Source organism: Platalea leucorodia (assembly GCF_965183815.1).
Source record: "Platalea leucorodia genome assembly, chromosome: 19".
Taxonomy (NCBI): Eukaryota; Metazoa; Chordata; class Aves; order Pelecaniformes; family Threskiornithidae; genus Platalea; species Platalea leucorodia.
The window spans coordinates 62574-87107 of NC_138841.1; the positions used below are offsets into that span (position 1 = coordinate 62574).

The window sequence follows — 24534 nt, forward strand, 5'->3', positions numbered from 1 at the left end:
GAACGCCTTGCGGGGGGGGGCGCATTTCACGGGTTGAAGGGCACCGGTAAAAACGTTATGCGGTGAGCTAAAATTCGGGAGGGGCTGCCCCTCTTTCGCCTTTTCACGAGGCTTACTTGGCTTTCCTGCACAGTCCACCTTAGGGTGTGCTTTTACGTAAAAAAAAAAAAAAGGAAGTGGGTGAAAAAACTTACTAAGGCAGCACTTCTGCAGGCCCAGGGTAACCTGTCAGTCTGCCACTGTGTATGTCAGGCTAAGCGTAGCTCTAGAGCTTCTGGAGTCCTACAAGCCAATACTAATTGCTCTTGTAAACTTCCTAAGGACACTTTGTTCCAGGGGCTTCAAGCCAGTGGTGATAGGGGAAGCTGATCTCTCTCTGCCCAGAATTCCCAGTGCCCTGATCTTTTGTGTGTTTGGAGAATAAACTGTTTTTCAATACTGTAATAGGCCTTGTAGTATCAAAGATATGTATGTGCTTGCTTTCAAGTACGTGCCTAAGACTCAATGAAGTCACTAAGTGCTGCAGGTTAAGCATGTTTTGGAGTGGAGCCCCAGGGTGTCTTCGCCAGGTAGTAAGTACAGAATGTCACAGCAAATAAATAGTGGTAGGGATTTGTGTTTAAGGCCACTTAGCTTTTGGTCTCAAGCTTGAGGAAGATGACTCTCGTTAGCAGTACTGTGCAAGACTGACACATTCTGAATGGAATATGGAAGCCTGCTTTTAAAACATTTGGCTTCCCATGTCAAAACCCTTCTTTTTCTCTACACAGTGTAACAGAGTGGGACCCTGTCCTCTGCTGCTGTGAGTCATCACTGAAGTCCAAATAACAGGAGTGAACAGCTGAAAGTTACCACTGCTTACATCTAAAAAGTAACTACTTCTTGGTGTGCTGGGGTTTTTAATGTCTTTAGTTTGCAAACTTTAGCTGCTTCTTAGTTTTTCTTGTTGTATTATCTTGTCTTGAAAAGGTGATTGTGCTCAAAGATGTCACAAACAGCTAAGTCTTCAAAAACTTGTACCGGGTTTGAAAAGCTAATGAACAAAATAGCTCATAAACTTATCTGTGGAAGACCTTGATTTATCTTCTCTGCAAAAAGAGGGAGAAACTGTGCCCTAGGGATGTAGTCTGTTTGAGACATTCCTACTACGAGCTCTTTCTGTGGTTTAGAATGACTGGGGCGTGTCTACATGTTGGTAGATATGTCTCAGAAGACAGTAAATACTGTGCTGGAATCCCTGCTGCTGTATCAGAAGTAGCGTATCTCAGTGGTGGTGCAAAGCACTAGACCTGTACAAACTGATCCTGGTGGTTCAGGTAATGAAATATGAGGAGAAAACTTAAATCCCAATGATTTTTTTCTTCAGGTTTTGATACTTTAAACTTAGATTGCATTCTGAATAGACTCTCAACTGTTCACTCACAGCCTTTTTATATTTCCTCTTTTCTTTCTTTGTTCTGCCCGTAGCAAAAAAATATGTTCCTACGTGTCACGACCCTTCTTAAATGTACTTTCACTTGGTAGCTCTGGATTTGAATTTTTTTCTACCTCAGCTGTCGGTATGAGAACTTTGTCTTAGATCTGCTCTTGCACTGGACCTTTAGTTACTCAGTATTCGCTTTGGGAAGTAACATCTTACCTACTCTGAGTGATAGTGATTGAATTCAGATCTCCTTCCTGATAGTAAAATTCTAAGGAATGGGAGTCAGATATTTGAGGGATTTAAAAACCCGAATGGTTTTATACAGCAAGTTGAAGCATTTGTACAGCCTCAGATTTAGCTGCTCTCTGTATGATTCAGACTAATCCTTTTTCCTCCAGGATTAGAAACACGAAGAATTCCAATGGTTTCCTCAGCTGTGGTAGGTTTATGAGAGGGATTGTATTTAGTTCCCTAAACATGGGCCTGCTTTTGGGATCACAAAATGGAGGGGATTCAGGCTGTTTTTTCCTACAGAATAGGAACAAGGCAAGTTCCAGAAGGACCCAGTGTTCCTACAACTGATTTGGCAGTCGATTTGTCTGATCCTAAGAGCAGCATGTCTTTCATGGATTTCAGTCTCCAGAGCCTTGCTTATCCCTGCTGTAACTGCTGGCTTCACAGGAGTTATGTTGGGATGGACTGATCATGTATCATACTTTTAATTTTGGTTTTAGTAGATTCTTAGTCAATAACCCTGTTTCTTTCAGTCTCACTCCCAGGAAAGAGAACGTTCATTGTGGCCTCGTGCATTTGCTGTTCCTCTTGTTTTGACTGACTGTGATCAGAAGGAAAATATGGCACTAGACAACGATACTGTTGGTACTTACAGGCAACCAGCAGCTTACAGGGTCCAAAGAGAAATGCAGACTGAGCAGCACTTCCAGGCATACTTTGAAAGAAAACTGTCTTCCACCTTGGGTGGAGCACTACAAATCCCTCAAGAGAACAGACGGCTACAGTGCAGGTGAGTTCTATGCCAGGAATTTATCACGTGTAAAGAAACTAAGGAGACTCTTCAAGCCCAAGTGTAAAAAAGGTACTAACTTTTCCACAGCTGGTAATTAAAATGCTGAACTGCACTGATTGATAACCAAAGCAGAACACCCAGTTACAGCAGCTTGCACCTGGAGTGTGCAAGCTTAGCGCTGCACTACCAAAGTTGCTACTTAAAATCTGCAAAAGCGTCTGCTCACTGCAGGACTATGATAGTGTGAGGGATAAATGCACTGTAAAGAGAAACTGCCAATAGTTGTAGTTCTCTCCAGTGCTTCCCTCAGTCCAGCTGTCACACAGAAGCTTTCATTTGCTTTTTTTCTGATTTGTGCCTTTTGATACTTCTATTTCTTAAATTTCAAGAGCCTTTTTCTGTTCCCTCTTAGCTGGAGACATGGAAAGTTACATAATGGTATGACCGAGATTGACTGAACCGCTTTGGCATTATTTTGGAGTTGTGTTCCTGTGTTCTTTGAGGAGAACGGGTGAGGCTAGGATACTGATAAAGCATTAATGCTTTTACAGCCTCATTTTCCCATCTGCCAAAATTCTCTTTTCGGCATTATACTGGGAGTAGAAGCATCTCTTCTGCCAGAGAAGCCCTGTGGGCTGCAGGCTGACCAGAAGGCAGTCTTTGTTGGCAGCATGGGAGAATTCCTGATGTTCTTCCAGCAAGGCAAATATAATAAAAAATAGGAAGCCTGTTCATCAGCTTCCCTTTTAGTTTTGTTTGACTATGAATACTCTCAGTTTTCTTTCTGAATCTCTTTTTGGATGCGGAGTGGACTGTCAATGCTTATGGCTGTGTCTACTCTACAAAGTCCTCCTAAGAAAGTAAATGTAGTGACACTACACTTATATTGGGTTTGTAAGTGGAAAATCACTAACATTGCCAGGGATTAAAAGTAAATCTCTGATTCATAATTTATCTGGGCTTTGTTTTAGCATGTACACTGAACGTATACTGAAACTTAAACTGTTGTTTTGAGACCATGGCAGGACTTGAGACTCAAGTCTATCTATGGGTGAGGTTCCACAAGGTGTGGTGAGCTATTCTAGCAGCTTGCTGCTGCCAGAAGGGACAGGGCCACACAGGGAAAGGACAGTAGGGGTGCCAGACCTCTCTCTTTCTGTATAACTAGCTCTTACATCAGCTCAGCTATGTGTGGGACTAAACTAAAACTATGGGTCATGTCTAACTTATGCTGCTGTAAAGTAATTTCCTGGTAATAAGTAAAGGGAAATGGAGCCATAGTTTGAGTTGCTATTGTGTTTTCTAGTTTTCATACACCATGAAGACTTGTCATCAAGATTAATTTCGGTAGTAGTGAGATCCTTTAGATTGTGCAATAGCCTTCTATTCCAGTGCTGTCTTTTTATATATTAAAAACAAACAAACAAACAAACAAGCAAACAAAAAAAAACATAAGAAGGAGTTTGGATGCAGTTCTGGAGTCAGAGAAACAAAATTACTTGATGGAAAGGGTTGAATTGCGTATAATTATGACATGTGATCTAGAGTTAACAGTCTGTCCACCCAGAAACACCTGGTACAATAAAATAAGTCTTGCCCAGAGATCAAAGGGAGAATTTTGCTCTAAAGTCATAGCTAATATTATTGGAAACTTTATCATTTCACTTGATGCTTAATAAGAAAATCTCTTTATTCCCTCCCCCAATGTGTCATTTAAGAACCGTGTCTGCCTTGCTTCCTCATATTCTTTTTCCCTGTTTCTTTTCCACTTCCCTATCATCTCATGCGTTTTCTCTGTTCTCCATTTTGTATCCACTTGTCAGCCCAGTGTGTAGTCACCTTGGACAATAAAATTATGGAAAGGGCTTCAAGTCTATAATGTTAACTGGGGTCAGTCCCCACAGCCACTGTTCAAGGCTGCCTTGCGCAGACACTACATCGCTTATATTGGGTTTGTAAGTAGAAAATCACTAACATTGCCAGGGATTAAAAAGGGGAAGAAGGAGCACAGGGCTGCGGGGATAGTCAGTGTTTACCTACTGGAAATTGAGATTCAAAAACATATACGCAAAATAAGTCCTGTAGGTCAAGTGCTGCTTGCATCCCCTTATTAAATAATGTAATACAGGAAACATTTGACTGTTTTTTGGGAAGTGGGATAGGCTTGCCTATTTCCACCCCCCTCCCCCCAGATGTAGCGTTTTTCTTCTAGATCAGAATAGGAGGAATCAAAATACCATCTCCTATTTTTCTGTGGTGTTATTGAGGTCAAGTAATTGATGCATTCAGCGCTCTGGACACCGGTGCTGACAGGCTATCATAGGAATGGCACACAGAGTATTTGTGATTCATCTGAATGGAATGCAAAGGTGCCTATGTAGGATTCATGTTATGTGCCAGCTGGATCTGTGTAAGGCTAACGCCTGTGTGGGTTCAAAGTATATGGTGCCTGCAGAGAGCTAACCGTAGCACTGTGGCTTCTGTGCCTGCAGAGCATGAGGCCATGCAAAAGCGCTGCAGAGAGAGAGATTGTAAAAGCTATTGCATATAGCTTAGCTTATCTGATTCTTTTCAGCTTCTCCTGGGGAAGGTTCAGAAAGATCACACTCAAGATGTTCCCTGTCCTGAACTGGCTGTTTTCATATCGGTTCAGAGAATGGATCTTGAGGGATCTACTTGCAGGCCTAAGTGTTGGGATGTTTCAGATTCCTCAAGGTAGGCAGCGAGAAAAAAACACTCTAGCTTCCTTTCGTATATCATGCCTTTCATAATCTATCTTCTGTGTGTGTTTCTGTTCTTTCTAATGTCATCAGGTTATGTAGGAACTTTAACCTTGGAAGTTCCTTAAATCATTTCCTGTTTATTTGCATATTTGCAGGAGAACTTCTTTTCTATTATCAGATGTTACATGGTGTAATTTCAAGGACAGGACACTACTTTTTTCATAAAGTTTCCCTCAAACTAACTCAAATATTTTCCTATATTGCAAACAAACTAACATGGTCTTTAAAATCCACCTTGCACAATCAGGTTTGTTAGGTACCCACATGCGTAGCCACTCCACTAGTAGGTGGCCTAAACGCAGAGTTGTTCTGGTTCTTTGTCTAATTTCTTCGTAGCAGGGGCCCATGTTGTAAAACAACATTGGCTTTTGTCACTAACTGGCCTGGCTTTATCAGGTCTTAAATTCCCTAAAAAACAGACTGTGGGAGTTGAATGGCCATCTTGCTCACTGATTTGGCATGTTTAGACCCAAACTGGAAAGTGGCAGGTAGCGTAAGCAAGACCAGCGCATGTGCTACCTGTGTGTGGTGATTCTGTGAACAAATACAATGGGATTTTCATAAGGGTTGGCAGGTTTTCATCAGCAAAATTTTACTTTAAAATAGTAACCAAAGATAGAGAGCCTTCCCAATTTGCTGGACTTTAGAAACATATGTTTGCTTTCCAGGACTTTTAGGAGTTTGGCTCACCAAGTTACCTCTGCCAAATATCAATGGCTTCCTTTCTGCGTTCTGCTGCTCGATGACATATGTTATATTTGGGACTTCACATCATATCTCTATTGGTGAGGTTTATTTTGTATTGTGAAATCTTTCTGCAGGACTTAGAGATTATGTTCAATGCTGCTTCAAAAAACTGGTGAGATATCCTAATCTGTTTCGTCTAATATGCAAACGTTGTTTAGGTGAGAATCCAGACCCCCAGATTCTCCGTTCGTTGTTGTTCCACTTCTGCAGCTGATCTATGGTGAGAATTTCACCGAGTCAGTCAAATTTCAGCTGCGAGGTCCTTTGTACCCCCGAGGACATAAGCTATCACAGACACCAGTGCAAAGGAGACAGCTGGAGTGTTATGGAGGCATCTTCTACGTAAAGTAAAGGACCAGTGCAAGTGCTTCACATTTACCCTCAGGATGATACTATGAATCATGATTTGGCTCCTGATCTGCTCCGTGGTCTTCTACGTGCAGTTTTTTGCCATGACTGAACTGTTCATGGGTTTACATTCTTAATTTGTTCAGAAGCTAGATTGTTAAAATGCTGTTTACATGTGAGAAGGCCCTTCATATTATCATAATGAGTGGGTATGTGGAGCTCTAGCCTCTTAGGTAAGCTGGCAGTTCTTTCTCTGACTTACTATGTTTTTCAGCCTTCTGGCAGCTCATTGTAATGCATCCATTTTTTGTGCTTTACACTAAAATCATCTAACCAGCTGAAGACTTCACTCATAAAATGGTAGGAATGTGAAATTTTCAGACAGGACTTTGGAAACTTTAGGTACTTAGAAACAGCAAAAATTGATTATATATGTGGATTATATATATGAATGACAATAAACTGTCTCATACTGCACAGGCTGATGGTAGAGGGAAGAGATGGATGTGTGGTTTTAAGATGTCTTTGTTGCAACATCTCATGCAGTTCCATTTTCTGTTCTCTGTTCTGTTGTTCCAGGCTCATTCAGCATCCTAAATGTGGTGGTGACAAACATTCTGAAGACTCTTAATTTCAACCAAACATTGTCCTCTAATGGTTCACTGGACAACTTCTCAGACCCTACATTTATTAAAGATTACGTGGAGGCCTTGACACTTACCGCATCCATAACATTTTTGACTGGCATCATTCAGGTAGAAGATGAATCTATTTTATATCCTTAATGATGTATCCTTATGTGCATTCTTTGTATAAATGTAAGAATTAGTACTGCTTGCATATTCTTACCACAAATACTAAGCTCAGCACATTTGAATACATATGTTGTGCAAAGTGGGACATGAACGTCTGTCTCTTCCTCTCATGCTGTCTGAAAAAGATATGATAGGTTAAGATTTATGTGTCCATGATTAATATGTGTGAAGTAAATTATTATCTTTTATGTTGACCGGTTCTGCAATATGTTGACCCTTAGGTAGTCCTACGTAACTGCACACACTTGATGTAAAGTGCTCCTATTTTGGTTTAGCAGTGTCTTACTTAATTGTGCATAATGAAAATAGCGTGTTCAAATAACTGTCCATCATGTGTGGCAGTGAAGAGTCATGCTCTTCAAATATGAAAACAAGATGCACAGGTTTAGACATTGATAATTATATCACATCTCACTTCTCTTTTGTTCCATACAGTTGCTGCTAGGCTGCTTTTGCCTGGGGTTTGTAACAACATATGTGCCGAAGACTCTCATTGATGCTTACCTCACTGCAGCAGCATTGCATGTCATTGTATCACAGTTTACCTTTATTTTTGACGTCATGCTTGACTTCCATAAGGGCCCCCTGGACATTTTCTATGTGAGTAAATTCATTATTAGCTGAAGAAATGCATGCTTCTTGGAGGGAAAAGAAAAGAACAGCTTCAGAAATTGAGGGCAATTTCAATCTAAGTCAGTTGCTAAGGGATATTTGTGCAAGTTTCAGCTGTGGTTTACTTCGCCTTCCTGTTGTCTTGAACTGTGTATGGAGCTTATTGTGTGACATGCAAGAAGAAAAGTCTGTGTGCATATTTTTAATTATTTATGTAGCTCTATAATATATTTTCAGCATGTCTATAATTGTAGTAGAGTAAAGGTTAGAGGAAAAGGTACTTTTTTCCTCAATAGATCATCATGGGCAAGCTATTCGGCACACAATATCTTTATCATACCTGACAAAGAAGCAGCAGACTCCAAGCTAAAGACATGTTAAAGCTAATTCATCCTAATTTACTTTAATAATGTCAATCAGACAACTTGAGAGAAAGGTAGTGTAGAAGAGAGAAGAATGACAGTACTAGATCTGAGCTATTTGTGGCAGTGTTTTCTCTGCAGATACCACTAGATGAGATAGATTTTTTAAATACTGTTTTGCTATTAGCATCTCTCTTCTTCTAACTGAAGATATCACCATAGCAGAAGGGATGAGTTCAAGTGTCAGGGTAACCTATGTGAATCTCCTGGAATATAAAAATTATTGTAGTATCTGCCTCTGATCCTCTCTATGATGATTCTTTTTCAGAATCTATTTAATTTCTTCCTGGCTCTCCCAAAGGCTAATGCCACCAGCATATTGCTATTTTTGCTCAGCATGGCCACACTACGACTCAATACATCTGTCATGATAACTTATAAACATAGGCCTATTGCATTTCCTATGGAGCTGCTCTTGGTAAGTGATTTTCAGAATGCCATTGTGATAACTGAACTAACAGAGAGTATAATATACTTTATTTTAAAAAACATTTCACATATTACCTCAAGATGCTGTTATATTTACACACTGAATCTGTGCTGAAGTCCTTTAAATAATCCTACAAGATTAACTGTCTTTAGATGGATTGTGTACAGTTTCAGGAGCAAATGCTACATAATCTCTAGTATTGCTTCTTGTTTTCTTTCCCAGATTATCACAGTCACCATTATTTCTAATCGCATTCATCTTCACGCTGAATCTAGTAGTGCTGTGGTCAGTATGATTCCTCAGAGGTCAGTATGCTGTTTATGAGGTTGTACTTTTGAGATACAAAAGAGATGTTTCAGCCTGTTCTTGAAATCTGACATGAGCTGACTTTTACTGGGAAGTACAGCGAGAGGAATAACTCTTCGAGAATTTTAATTGCATCATCATTTCCAAGCGTATGCAGAATTCAAACTACAGTTTTCTTTATTAGATTCAGGTTTTATTAGCACAAAGAGGAAGAAATTTGCATTTTTTGTGAGGTGGAAGTCTTCCAGATTGAGAGCATCTCCTGTGGGGTGCTGGATGCCTCTGATGATGATCCTGGGTTTGGAGTTGCTGTGGACAGAGCTCAGAACAGATCTAAACTTATCTGTTCTTTGATCCTGTAGGTTTCTGCCTCCTACACCACCAGATTTATCAAACCTGAGCAAGATCATACTGCATGCCTTCTCCCTTGCTATTGTAAGCTGTTTCCTTCTTGTTTTTGTTGGGGAGAGGTATGCGTCACTTCACAACTACAATATTGCCAGCAATCAGGTGAGAACAAAACTACACATACTTCCTAGGCCAAGAAGAAAGCTGAACTCTACTTGCAAAGCCACTAACTATCTGACAGTGGTGGAAATGCAAGGATGGAGTGAATATGCCCAATGATGGTTTTGTAGCAACTTGTTACCCTTCCCTATGGAAAGTGGATGTTATAAGCCAATAATGTGAAGACCAAAACATGGCCTTCTTTGACCAAGAGGCCTTTGTATATTCCCAGTGATTGGGATGAACCTCACACACACATGGTGCTGCAACTGATCCCTGAGGACCGTTGCTGCCATGAATTCATGAGACTACAAAAGCATGATAAATTAGTAGCTGAAATTGTAAATGGCCAGAGCAGCTGTAGTTCTCTATATGTGGCTACTATCCCAGTGTATGTATTCTCTGCCCAGAGTGATTGCTCTGAGAGGCTTTTAAGCTAAAACTGTGTTAGTTTCCAGTGTGCTAGAGTTAGTAAGTATTAGGCGTTTTGCACTACTCCATGTTTAGCTTGTTGTGATGGCTTTGGATCTTTACTAGAATGGAACTAAGCCAGTAAGGAAGCTGCCCTGACTTCTCAAAGCCTCTGGGGATAAATATAAAGGGAACGTCTTTTCCACTCAGCTTTTGTCCAGGTGTACTATGCTGTGTACTGAGATTTGGCACATGTTAGCGTGAAAGTCAGTGCTTTGTAGCTTTGGGGTTCTAAGTGGATTTCTTTGAAAGAAGGAGCTGAATTTTTGGGTCCATGACATCCTCAGCTGTGAAAACTGTACGCCTTTTAAGAAAGCTCATTTAACCATGGGAGACCTTGCTTTCCAGAAGGTTTCCTGAGCTTAGCAACACAGATGACCAACCAGCAAGTATGAACAAAAGGAAAGGACTTCTGATAAGCTACTTCTATGAAGGTAAGTAATTCATTTGGGGTTTTCTCTGCTTCCTTCTGTTTCTATTTTACAGGAGCTAATAGCTGTGGGGCTATGCAATATTTGCAGCTCATTTTTCAAAAGCTTTGTTGTCAGCTGTGCTATTTCTGGAACTGTCATTCAAGAGAAGACAGGTGGAAGAACACAGGTGAGCTGGGCTGGATTTGTTAAGCTTCCAAACTCTCATCTGAAATCACTGTCTACTGAGTATAGGCTGACATTTAATCTTAATAGTTTGTGAGATATATACCCATGCAACGTGAATTCAGATACCCTCTCTGTGTATGTTATATTATGTACTATACTTACATGATATTTACAGCACATGATGTGCCATGAAGGAAGCCAGGATCCTGTGGGGAGAATAGGATATGTTCATGCAGTTTAAAACTGTATTTTAGTGAATATACCCAAAAAGCCAAATGGAAAATTGCTCACGAACCCTTAATTCTGCCACTTCTTCCTAACTTTTGAGTACTTGACTTTGTGATCTTTTTTTTTTTAGGGGAGAAAGAAGGTGTAATATGTAACGATAATATGTAATAATGTTTTTATCATACCTCTTAACTGAATGTCTGTGCACACTTCACTGCATGATAGAAATAATTTCGTTTAATAAAGAGTTTATTTCAAAGTCTGACTTGCAAGAGAAGTATCTTATTACTCAGGTGAAATTATCAAACCAAAATCCTGCATTGTTCTGTTGTGCCTAAGAACAGTCCATTTAGGAAAAATTTATATCTACAGAAAACGGTTGCAGCTTGAGTATTCTAGAATTTGTACCATGCATTGCAGCATACCTGTGGCCTTTGTTAATTGTCCCCTGGTTATTTTTCCAAGTCGGTGGTGTTTCATGGACCATACCTGCTTGTTTAGAGAGGACAAGTAAGGAAATGGTTCTGTCAGGCCTCTCTAATAAAAGTATTTCTGTTCAGTTAGCAGCAGCGATTGGAGCATCTATGATGCTGGTGATTGCACTGAAACTAGGACACTTTTTCCAGATGATACCTAATGTAAGTGAACCTGAAATAGTTATGGCAGCAGTCTACTTACTTTCTAAGCATAATATGAAGATTTTTCTGGGACAGTTAGGGATTACATTATGCGCTAGAGTTAATTGTTTTCAGGGATGGGCCAAACCAAAATAATTACTTTAAACGCGTAAATTTCAGTGGCTAACATATTAGATAATAAATATTGCATCTCTCTCCCATCTCTCACTGATCGGTACAAGCTAAAACTCATTGGCTAAAACCGGATTGAAATTTCACTGCCAGCCTCTATAATTGTATTTCACTTTTGGTTTCACATCTTCCAAGCTTTTGCACACCTGTATAACAAATTAATGAGTTTCTCTCTTGCATCAGTATAAGTAGTTCCAAGACGGGTGCTTCAAAATCTTTAGTGTAGAGAGGTAAATAAAATCTTCCAAATGGAAGTTTGGGTTTAGTGTCTCTGATTGTAGCTTGGTCTTTGAGATTTATTTTAAAACCATATGGGCTCTTAGACTGCCTTCTGTGGATTTTGCATTGCCAGTGCAATAAACATAAACATTTTGTTGTCACAGATTATTCAGAGTACTTGGTTTTCCACTTTTCCCTTAAATTTTTATCTAGACTTTTTTTTTTTTCCCCTGTAAGTTTTCTTAGGGAACCACTGACAGAGCATTACTTCCTGATTTTTTCCTGGCCTCTTTGTAAGATGGGAGAATTAATCCCTTTCCCAAAACTAGCTGACAAAAAAGAATTTAACCATCTACTTCCCTTCAGTCTCCTTTTCTTTGCTAAGAAAGGCTGTTTCAACAAATGGTATCAAATAACTTCCTAAATCTGCCAATAAACTACCCATGCTAATTGAAACCATACTTTGAAACAGCAACTCTTAATTCTGTAGATAGTGTTGGCCTTTCTCCTAGTGCTGCAGGAGGCGTAGGGATTCACTGAAGAACACTGCAATAGAAACTACACATAGCATTTCAAAAGCAAGTCCAGTCGTATTGGCAGAAGTCATTGTGAGATCCAACAAGAAGTTATATGCTAGTTTCATGTTGGTTTGCGGATCAGAGGAGAACTGTTATACATGTCTATAAAAATTATGGAAATAAAGCTATTCTAAGATTTTAATTTTAAGCAGTTTGTCTGTCATGGATATCTGTTCCTCGGCATGTTTGTGGTTGCAAACAAAAAATAACAAAATAATAGATGTTATTTTTCTGATTTGCACAGGGTATACTGGCTGCTATTGTGGTATTTAACGTGCTCCCTTTTCTTGAAAAAATTCTGGACATCCCCATCCTGTGGAGACAGGATAAGTATCATTTTGTAAGTGACAAAAAAAGCCATCTAGGTTTTGGAATGTGTCTTAAAGGGAGAAATGGATGTTTTGGGAGGGCAAGGCAAAGCAGTGGCCATTCCCTTAGAAAAGGGATCCTTTGAAATATCCGCTGAAATAAGTGTATTGAAATCTCTTCAAATCAATTTGCAATTAATTCTATACAGGGAAAACTGGTTATTGTTGTCACTTCCCAGATCCTCTGAGAAGAAAATTGACTAGCTGCCAGCTGGGGCCACATTCTCATGCCAACTCTTGTGCAGGATTTCTCATAAAGAGAAAGACCCCCAATATGATGTGTTTTTTGCTAATAACTGGAGCCCTGTTAAAAAGTCTGGAGATTTGAACTGTGATTTGTGATTCTTGTTTGCAACTATTTCCAGGACTGGGTTGGTCTAGATGTGCCAACAAAGCTTTTCACGTATTACCTTTTCTAGCCTTTTTTTTTTTGTTTGCAATTCGCAAATGCTGGGGCTGAGTTGGAGGTCATTTTGCATCTTCTTACTGCTCATGTTCTCTCTGTCTCTTGTTCAAAGGTTATTTGGCTTGTAACTTTTGCTGCAGTGCTTTGTTTTGGTCTTGATGTCGGTTTAGTGATCGCCATGGGATTTACGTTCTTCATAATCACCATTAGGTCACACAGGTACTTGTAACTTTTAAACAAAATACTAGTTTTTCTTAGAGTTGATGTTTTAGAGATAGTTATACACGTGACAATGAAAAAGCTGTTTCATGTTTGTAAACACTTCAGTCAGGTCATTCCGGAGTCTCTCTAATGCTACCCCAAACCAGTAATCTCTTTGAGTTTATGGGCTCTGGATTGGTCCCTTCTGCAGGTGTACCATGCTATTGAAGACTGCTTATTGTGGTGTAGGCATCAGCCAGGAGAAGTGATCTGTATACACTCTTCTGTAGGGATAAAATGAGATGTTCTGCCTTTATTTCAAATGCATTCCTCTGTCTTCACTGCCATTTACCAAGCTGCTTTATCTTCTCTGTAAACTCAGTTTGTGATACGGGAGGGAGGTTACATCAGGCACACATTACTCAGTTTATTAGCTGCTAATCCAAACAGGAAAATCATTCATAAATCCAAGCCACACCTCATGAGATGTACCATGTTATGGAGGTGCTTGTCTGAGTAGACTGAACCCTCCAGAATAACATGGAAAGAGGTAGGAAATAACTCAGTTGCTGCAAATATCAAACTGCTTGTGATCTGGTCCAGACTGGCTCTGAAAGAATACCTTCAGGAAGAATTTCAATTGCTGTCTGAAACTTGCTGTATTACATCTGCTTAGAGTTATCCTCTTGGGTTTGCCTTGGGAATTAATGAGCATTATGAAAGGGCATTTCTGCAGACACTGTTCCGTTAAGTATCCCTGTTATTCATACTACCTTCAGGGTATATAACCGCTTATCAGTTTCTTGCAGGTGAGAGCATTATGCTGACAACACTCAAAAAAGCTTGGGAAGTTATCTGCAAGCAGATTGCTTTGAATAGAGTGTCTTGACAACAATTTTCCATACATCAGGGCCAGCAACCAGCCAGCCAGCCACATGTTTATTCCATCCATGCCCTGAACTGACCAGAACCTGCCCCAAAACCATGCAGCACCATTAGCAAAGCACGGTACCCAAAACAGGATATTCTCCTTCAAGGCAAAACCCTGCATTAATGCTGCTGCACGACCTCTGGATCAGACCTAACCTATGTGCAGCCAGCTCTAAGCACAAGTTATAGCTGTCTCCACCTGTCTGTGTAGATATATCTTTGAGGAGAGCTGTGAGGAGACGGGGAGGGAACATACTTCCTAGCGTAATAACAATAATCCAAATGTTCCAGAGCTAGCAATGGGACGTTATACGTTCTCGAGGACACCAGTGTAGATGAAGGCTGTGTTTGTGTACTGCACCCCTACTCAAAGAACCCTAATTATGAGTGAATAACTTTTTGCACTCGCACCCTCTAAGTTACAGTTGGTGTATCCAGTGAAGAGGAGAGAAATGGAGATCAAGCTTTTGGGAACAGATGTTTTTTCTCTGTTCTCTGTGAAAACCTAATAAACATCTTGTTTCAGAATGAAGATGGTGGTGCTGGGACAGATTCCAAACATGAATATTTATAGAAGTTTATCCATCTACAGAGCCGTAAGAGGAAACAAAAAACAAATGTTCCATCTCTTTCTGTAATGCAACTTCTTCCCTTAAATATCTGGGGGTGACCATTCAGACTCAGTTCATTTGATTTAAAACTTTGAAAACTGAAAAATGCTTAAGTATCTGTAATGTCAAGTGATTCAGATACCTAGCTCAGTCTGCTTGGGCCTGTGGAGCTCCTTGTGTCCATCTGTGCTGTCTCCACAGTGGAAGCTGCACCGCTGTCATTTCCAGAGCTGTTTGGCGTTTTTCACTGACCTGCTTTTCTCAGTCTGGTTTTGTCCACTCTACGTACGTTGTTTTCACAATAACAACTGTGCATGTGCTAGACTGACTCACAGGTTCTCCCGGTGATGGGATAATAGGTAGAGCACGGGCCTTTTTAACATGTTATTTTCAAGACCTGCACCATACAGAATTAGGCAGTACAGTAGTAGAGAGCTTTGCCTTTGCCGCATGGGTACATTCCCAATGCCATGCTGAAGGATTTGCAAAAAATGGAATAATGTAAGGACGATGTTAGTAAGACAAAGGTATAGTGTATGTTTTCTGTAATGAGCATTAAAAATAATTTGGTTTATTTTATATTAGAGCAGCCAGCTGTCATCTGTGATAGATCTGCTGGAGGTATGTTTTTAATTGCAAGAGAACTAGATTAATTTATGGTAATTAGGTCCACTAAATGCCACTACCAGTATGCAGTGTAGGGTAGGACCTTGCAGACTACAACACAGTCAGGAGGAGAAAAATAGCTTCTGCTAGATACAACCCTCACAGATACAACTTTGGTTTTACAGGCAAGGGAGATTGAAGGTATCAAAATCTTCCAGTGCTGTTCTTCCATCTCTTTTGCAAACATGAATCACTTCAAAACCTATTTGTTACACAAGGTAAATGCCGCTTTTTCAGTCAGTGGAAATTATCTCCTGTATTAGGGAGATAAAAACTCTAATAAAACTGCCTTTCTTTTTCAGATGGACATGAAAGCAGTGCCTCTAGATGAAAGTGAAATGAGGGCTTTAATTTCACTTAGTCTGTCTGACACTGAAGTGGAAAGAAAAGATCTTAAATGCTCTTGCGTCTGTGATCCACCTCTACCACCACCTAGGGTCAGCTTAAAAAGTATATTTATCTAGTCTGCTTGTTTGAGGTGCCCGGTTTCATGTTACTGAGGACAATGTTCTTAACTTGCCAGTACTGAAAAGGCTGTAAATGTTTATATAAAGTGTGTGTGTACATATATATATATTTGCTGTATGAAAATAAGCAAACATTACCGCTGTATTTCTTTACACATACTTTATGTGATAGAGCAATAGTAGCTCAGCTTACTGGGTGAATTAACTAGCAGTTGAAGTATTCAACATATCCTCTCCTCAGCTGAAAGAATTAATTCTGTCAGGTGCTTCAGTAGGGATTTTCTTCTTTTTCCTCATAGAAGTGAGAGAATTTCCTTGCTTATGAGGAATTTGTTTCACTGCCAATACTGCCAAGTACAAGTACAAAATACCTCAAAGGCAGCTATGATTATCATGATTAGAGTATTTCTCATCTTTACTATAATTGGCCACTGTGCATCTTCTAGAGTCACTCATATCCCTCTTTATCTGAATTTTCTGAATTGTCTTAGACAATGAAAGGAACTTCAGGGAATGGACTATCTTCAGAAGGTATTTTTTAACCAGTTATATGTGATTTGTAAAAGCCATTGTATGAGAAATGGGTTGAAAGACAGTGGTTTGGAAAAAATGTGGCACCAAGGTGCTCAGGAAGTGGAAGTGATAGATCATTTAACATCACCTTTGAAGTACAAAAATGCAGATTGACTTTTCCTTTCTTGTGTTATAAAAATTAAAAAAACACATTTGGAACTATTAAGAAAGAAAAATTAATTAAGTGGGTCCATTCTGTGACCAGCTGCCATACAAGCAAGTAGATGAATCAAAGGTCTGCAGAACTCAGCCAATAAGGGTCAGCTTACTGTTGCTCAGAAAGGCAATGGCTGTGGGCAGTCTTTTTTTTCTTCTTTTCTTTTCTGAAAGGTAGAAGTAAAAAGTCAGATTCCAGTATCACAGGCCATTTCAAGGTGTGGAAGAATGAGGTGTCACTGTACTATTTGGTGGCTGAAGGCACTCTGCTAACCACATCTGAGGCTTGCCTAAGTCACCTGCTACTTTGCATACTCTTGTGGCTTTGTGCTATATTTAGTGTTATTTCAGATGTGTTTTTTTACCATGAGAGAAAAAATATCATATGATTTACAGTGCTGTCTTACTTGCAGCAATAAATTTTCCACTTCCTGGGCCCAAATCTTCCAACCACTGGTGTACTCTCCATTTTCCATCTTAGATACCATATACAGAGAAACTGGTGAAGCAACGTCACGCAGACAGCAATTCCTCAGCATCTTCAGTTAATCTGGTACATTGGTCAAAGTATGGAGACAAACTCAGCTCTAGGACGCTGTTGGTGGGAGCAGCTGATGCGCAGTGTGCATCCCCAGGCTTTAACACGGGACTTAGGATTGAAAAGAACGAGGATGAAGGGAGAAGAGCTTGCCTTTCACAAGGCTCTGCAATAGATAATTCCTCAGTACAGTTAGATCAGGAAGAACAGCCGAAGTATTTGCCATGTCCAGTTCACACCATTATTTTAGACTTCAGCATGGTGCAATTTGTGGATTTGATAGGTTCAGAGTTACTGCGACAGGTAAGGAACCTAACTGCACATAAATGTGAAGCCTAAAGTTTACCTAATGTCTTATGTTTCTTGTTAGCCTAAAACGCCCTGGTACATAACACTCCGCACATCTCTCAATTGACCTTTAAGGGTGCAAGATTTAGCTATCGAGTTTCAGAAATTAATAAATTCCCATAAACCCACTTTTTTAAAAAAAACAAAAGCCCCACTATCCATACAAAAGACATGCAAAAACCTTCATCCATTGTCACCAGTTCTAGAATCTAGAATCACTAAACCCACATTTATAAAAATGTCTAATTTGTTTTTTTCCATTTTGGCTGTTTATTTTTTCTTCTAGCTGGACACTTTAAAATAATACTCTTCTTTAGAAGTATCAGATATAAAACTACCAGCTGTCTTCTCCTAGAGTGATTTTCTTGTTATTGCTGACTGCCTAATTAGCCTTTTCTCTGAAGTATGCCTTGAACTTTTAAGTCTTCAAGTGGGGATCCTAGCCAATGGAGATATATATTTAGCAAAAATAAATTTCATGTAGCCGTGCTTCTCAGAAAGATACAGTTCCAGATGGATTCTTAGACAGCTTCCTCAAACTCTGTAGCTCAACTTCAAAAGAATTTTGTTTAATAGCAGGTTAGACTAACACCTATTAAGAATAATTGTGGACTGAGCAAATGTCCCTAAAATCCTTGAAGATGTATTTGCCACCCACTGAATGACCCTCCCATTGGGAAAGGGGGGTAAAGTCAAAGTCTTTCCAGATTCCTTCCAGCCCCATATTCTGAAATTCTGTGGTTCTCTGAAATAATGAGTTTCATTGCCTTTAAAAAAAAAAATAACTACTTTGAGATCTTTTAATTACAAAGGGTCAGGCATTGAGAAAATTGTGAGAATCTATCCCCTCTAAAATCTGATTCCTTTAATACTAAATTGATATAACTAAAAATGTTGGACATGAAAATTGAGACAAGAAGAATTACAGGTCATGCTTGAAAATACAGGTTCATGTTCTCATTTACATGTGGGCATGGCATCTGCGTATGGAGAGATGTTTCAAGTTAGTCTGTTCCTGTGAGAACTTTTAGTTTAAGTGAAGAAATAGCACTGTGTGCTGTGTCGTGAACTGTAGGAGGATCAGCATGGGGTCTGGCTGTGACCTGCCCTGCTTCTGGAGTCAGCATTCATTAAGATCTTGGATAACTTGGCTGTTTAGTGCTGAACTAAAAAACAGGATTTGAGATACCAGAATAAGGGTTTTCTTCAGAGATAAAACAGTACAAGGGAGGTTTTATTTCCCTGTTTATGTTTTACCTTCCAGTGCACTTGTATAAAACAGAATTGCTCTAATGCCTGTATGGAATTCTTTCCACAGATCATCCATATGTTTCACAATATTGGCATTACAGTCCTTATAGCTGGCTGTCACTGTGAGTATAGTATTTGTTTACTAATACTGACTTATCTCCAAGGATAAGTTTTAAACTTAAGTGAAATGTTTTAGCCAAACTTAAGTGAAATGTTTTAGCCATACTGCTTGGTGTGGTTTTGCTGCTTTATTTATTTTCCCCCCATTTTATATAGCCTCTGTGATAGCAGACTTTGAGAAGAATGATTTCTTTGACAGCTGTGTCACCAAAGAAAGATTCTTTCTAACTCTTCATGATGCTGTGCTAGCTGCTTTGGACAATCATCGAAAGCCAGATGAGCTAGAACCTACTGCAGAAGAGTTTGCTGAAGAACCACTAGCTGAACAGCAGAAGGTAGAATATTTAGCTTAACATTTATGCCTTCATGTTGTTAAATTATCCTGTCAGTAACTTAAACTTTGTCCTGTGGCTGAGGAAATAGGGCAGAGTAGGTGCTCTTTTGAATTCTCCAGTTTTTCACAAGTACTTGCCTTTTTGCAATGGATCGATAATCCAATTTGTTTCTCTGAGTCCTGTGTTCCTGTTCGGGGAAAGGCATCTTTGTGTGCAGGCTGGCAAGGCATCCAGCTGAGTTTTGCAGCAGGGAATGACTTCATTGCATTTTAAATTGTTTCAATTTCTCTGACAGAGCAAGGACCTTGCCAGGGCAGAGCAAAAGCTCCAAGTTTTTTATTTCCAGAGGTTACTGCACCAGCTCCCTTGGGGCTGATGGGGGAAGTGAAGGACAGTGCTAGCTTGATTTCCTGAAGAACTGAAGTTTATGCACGTGGTCTTTCTGTCAGTACTCTGCAATAATTTTTAAGCTCACTGGCTGTCTCAGCCGAATTTGAATAGGGCAGATGGTTGCAAGTTCCAGAAAAAGCCCTTGTTGAGTAGAAGATTCCAGTGATTGCCCCACCTAAGGAAAGAACCCAGCGTTGGCTAATCATCCTATGCATACCGCCAGGCTGGGGTCCTATAGCTGAATGAGGCCAGAATGAAGGCAAAAACCTATCCAAATCTGCAGGAAAACAGGGTTCTTGAGTTCTGCTGCTCATGGAACAACTTATTTAACTCTCTTATCTTGGCATTGTACAGAATAGTCTAATGCAAGGATATTGACCTTCCGGACTCTCTCCCCCATAGAAAAAAACTTCAAAGAATGAAGGTGACAGTATATATTCACCAATCTCCCTTTAATGGATGTTGGGGGGCAGGGATTGGGAGCAGCTACCAGGCAGGAGGCGACAATGGTTCCCCAGGAGCCTGCTCTGAGATGAGGCTGGGCTGGGTGTGCAGATGGGACCCACGGCAGGTCGGTGATGTCAGCTTCAGCAGTCCCTGCTAGCTCATTTCCTCAGCAGCTGGGGATTTGGACTACCCTGTGCTCCCATGACAGCTGGCCCTCTCGCTGCTTGCATGATGTTGCCTTGGCACGGGAACTGTGCTTGACTGGCTCAATAGATTGGCCACCCTTGGTTTACAGTAATGTTTGCGTACATTTCAGGAAAGAAGTTTGCTCTTGAAGAGGAATAAAGATTTTTCCTCTGCAAAGAACTCTGACAAACTTCTGCATGAAGAGCCAGTATCGGGTATCTCATGCTCAGCCCAGAAAAAAGCAGAGCCAAGCTCTCTCCAGCAGTATCATACTCCACCCCTTCAATCGGATTTCCAGGACCCAGGCTGGGGAAAGAGATGGAAGTATACCAGCAATCCCTGAATGACAAGTGTTGGGGAATTGGGATTTCAGTAGAGAGGAGAAAGGTACAGTTAAGCAACAGCCTTCGATCTTCTTTTTACTTTTTTCTGTTCCAGAGTTCTTAAAATAGACAGCCTGACTAATGCCTCCAGTAATTCTGTTGTTCTAAACAAAAAGCAACATGTATGTTATTGCTTTCAAGCATTTTCAAATAGATATGCTACCCAGCAATGCCAAAAACAGAGAAATTTCAATGTATAAGCTAATTCCTAGTTTTGTAGCCAATTCTAGCAAATTATTTGCGCTTGTTTTCTGAAATTCTGTAGAAATTTAAATGTCCTAGCTTAGCACTTCTTATATATTTATGGCTTGCTAGTAAGTGAAATTAATCTGCCATATTTCAACAGGTTACATGCAGGCAGTTTCATTATTTTCAGATGTATTTAGAATGAACGAAGCTTCAAAGAAAACGTTTTATTACTCTTCACTTTGCTGAAGTTGATATTGTCTGCACTAACATAACGTGGTGTCTGTCCATTATTTCTGCATCAGTCCCTTTCTAATCCACCAGAACTAAATCCCAGTAAAAAAAATAATATTTTTTTCATGTTTTTGTAGTCCTTTACTGAAATAGTGAAGAATGGAGGAATGTATTCACTTTGTTCTGAAGAGCCAGGAAAATTGTAGGCTTAGATACAGTTAGCACTTGGGAAAAAAAAATCAACTTAGTTATAGTTTCTGTAGATCAGCCATAGAGTTTGACGCAGTAATATCAATACAGAGGTGTAAGCTAGGATTCCACTGAAAGCAGAAGCATTTAACTGTACCAGCAATACACATCACAAGGCTTCATGCCCTCGTCTGGTGGATTATCCCATGACACAAATCGTCCAGTGTGAAGAGCTGCGGGTGAAATTTTAGATGAGTGGCCAGGACTGTGTATATACACCATTCAGTCACTATTTTAGGGCAAAACTTGGATTTAAATGATGGAACCTTTGTGTACAGATCCTATGCTCTGGGCGAAATTTGTTAACATGTGAACAGCTCTAACTTTTGCTGCTGGGCATTGTGTGGTTTCTGGATGTGCAGTAACAGCAAGGTGGCTCCTGCAAATTCTGCTGCTCCTGGCTGCTAAATTTTAGCATTGATACAATGGCTAATAGGAGTATTAATATTAAACTATCTCTAATGTATTCCCATAAGTTCTTCTAATCTTTTTTTCAATTTTTCATTTAAATTCTTATTCCTTCCAAGCAGTTTCTAGGGGGAAGCCACAGTATTTCATGTGTAAACTCCAGTGGTAAAGGATTTTAGTGAACATTACTGTGTAGAGTTGCTTACTGCAGAGGAAACTGAGTCCTGGAACCCTCATACCTTTTGGATTGAAAGACAGGAAAAACTGAAAGCTCAAATGATATTGAGTAATTCTCAAACCACATATGCTTCCCTACATTGTTTTGGACAGTGGCTTCACGCCAAGCTCCTCTCAGCTCTGTTAAAAACAGAGTAATACAAAACCCATGAAAAGTATAGCCCTAATTCCCAGATTCTGTTGGCTCTTGTACGGCAGCCTTGATTTAAGATGAAATGGCATTCCTAGCTGTTGGCACCATCAAAAGTCTCCACTGCAAAGTTAAGAGATTTTTTTTTTTTTTTGGCTTGTTCCGCAAAGTTCTGAATCTTTCTTTCCTACCCCCATGAGTCTGCAGAGTTGAGCACCTGGGGACAACTCAGACATCAGTATGTTAGCATTCAAATTATGGGTATTCATGTTGCAAAACAAATATCTTGCTGAGAGGAAGTCCAGACAATCCTGATCTTTTTCCCTTATAGCTGTGCGATGCCATAACTCTGCTCCCGTATACGTACACAAGGCTTCTGTGTTTAGCCAAGCACAGATCCCTGGACACGGGCTGTGAAGTGACAAAGCACGTACTTTATGGCCAAGGACTCCGCCTGTACCTCTAAAAAGCCACAGAAGTCAGAGTTCAAAGGCCTGTCTATAATCATGTGTTTGAAGGCAGCTTGATGTTCTTACCTGACCTAGTTGCAACAACTACAATTGTTTTGTGCACACAGCAACTTTTCAGTTCCTAGCTAGTGTGATGCCATGATGTTTTCCTAGCGGGGCAGGCTTCAGAAACCCAGGCAGCTCTCCCACTGCATTGAATTAGAGGATAAAGATCCCCAAATGTGCACATTACCATTGCAGACAGTGCAAAGTGTACGTAACCATCCTCAATCTTGTTGTTGTTTTATTAACATATTACTCTGGTGCAAAAATGGCTGCAGAAGACGTAAAGCAGCTGAGGAACCTTGGGAGTCACGCAGAGCATAGCAGAAGCAATTCTTGGGGCCATGCGCTGCGGTGTGTCACACCGCGCAGGAAGATATGAGGAAGGACCAGGTAAACTAGTTACATATGAGTATAGTTCGGGGGCATTTGTTCTGCTTTACAGATTAGTTCCAGGCTGGTTATGGAAAGATGAGGGTATCTTGGCTTAGGCCTGGCTCAGCAACCCTTTGAGGTGCTACCCCAGACTGCATTTTTCTATCCCAAATTAGAAGAGTCATGGAACAAACTTGGCAGGAGTGAAGATGCTCAGTAATATCTTGCTTCTGTAGGAGACCTCTGCATGAGGCTCCTCATTCATACTGTGGTGGCAGCTACTGTTCGAGGGAATATGATACGCTTGCTTCACTGTGTGGCTTTCCAAATCTGTCCATGTGCCGTCTTTGATGTCCTCACATGAAGAAACCTGGCCTAGGCCAGCAGAAGTATGAAACAGAGCGGTTGTCATGGCAGGTGTGAGCACACACCTTCCTAGAGCCAACTGCACGAGTCATTCATTACAAATATGGGATGACAGATAGGCTACCTATAAATTGAAATTGTAACAGCTTCTGTGGTCTGTTTATATTGTGATTTCTTTGAGGTAGGAAGTTGCTGTGCGATAGAAGCAGGAGGGACTCCATTGTGCTTGAGGTCTTTCAACTCAACGTTACCTTGAATGCAGTAGTTGTGCAAAGGCTGAAATTTGCCCCTCACTGTTGCATTATCATCATTAAACCTTATGCTGCAGTTTCTCACTTAAAGCTCTTTGCAAGAGAACAGACAGCGGTACTATAAACATCTCCAAAATTGCACAGACACATACCTGCCTTTCCGTGAAAATATTTATAATCTGATGCCAAAGGGCCCTGCTTTCAGGCACACTTTAAAATGCCGTGTCCTAGAAATCAAAAGCAGAGCAGACATGGCTCATGCGCCAGTCACGGCTGATGGCCATAGCTCTGTCCAGTGGCTTCCTGGCTGGAACGGGGCAGTGGGAGCTGCAGCTGAACGGGGTGAGAATCCCTGATAGAAACGTGATAGAATATATAATGTGCTTCTAACAGCTGTGAGAAGTTTTTAGGAGTAAAATAGTGTTAAGCAAAACTGCGGATAGGAATAGAACTTGCCGAAGTTCTAAGGTGAATACAGAACTCCCTTAAAACACATGTATTTGTTCAGAGTTTACAGTGAAATGCCTGAATGGCCCAGTAGCCGAAAAGGGTTTTATTGTGACAATTATTAAAGAAATAATTTAATATTAAGAATCTCTGATTGTAACGGGCATTTCACTCTGCTGAAGGCACACGATTTACAAATCTTTTTGATGCAAAGCTTTACCCGCTGAGGAGAAGCGGGTGAGGCGTGTGGAAGGCCGGTGCGTTCCGGCGGTTCGGCCTCAGCGCCGTTATTCTCCCTGGCAGGGCTAAGGGACAGCCCGGGTAGGGTGGATTGCCCAACGGCCCGTCACACGCGCGGCGTTGACGTCACAGCCGCGGGGCTCTCGTCACACGCGCGGCGCTCGACTTCAAACACCAGCGCTGCCCCGCGCCTGCGCGC

The 24534-nt window shown here is 40.5% G+C and overlaps 1 protein-coding gene across 2 annotated transcripts; it reads left to right on the forward strand.

The window, feature by feature from the left end:
• Positions 1–80: 80 nt before the first annotated feature.
• SLC26A8 (solute carrier family 26 member 8) lies at positions 81–23601 on the forward strand. Of its 2 annotated transcripts, XM_082330252.1 has the most exons (21): positions 81–871; positions 2191–2447; positions 5026–5165; positions 5902–6018; positions 6908–7083; positions 7579–7743; positions 8446–8595; positions 8830–8912; positions 9276–9423; positions 10378–10491; positions 11279–11356; positions 12569–12664; positions 13211–13317; positions 14756–14825; positions 15632–15724; positions 15809–15943; positions 17184–17543; positions 18907–18961; positions 19116–19294; positions 20448–20704; positions 22935–23601. In XM_082330252.1, the coding sequence occupies exons 2-20, from the start codon at positions 2278–2280 to the stop codon at positions 20658–20660; spliced, it is 2649 nt and encodes an 882-aa protein (XP_082186378.1). In that variant the 5' UTR covers positions 81–871; positions 2191–2277; the 3' UTR covers positions 20661–20704; positions 22935–23601. The 2 variants fall into 2 exon arrangements, with proteins under 2 accessions (XP_082186378.1, XP_082186379.1); XM_082330253.1 differs by lacking the exons at positions 20448–20704; positions 22935–23601 and having other exon boundaries at positions 19159–19286.
• Positions 23602–24534: the final 933 nt, after the last annotated feature.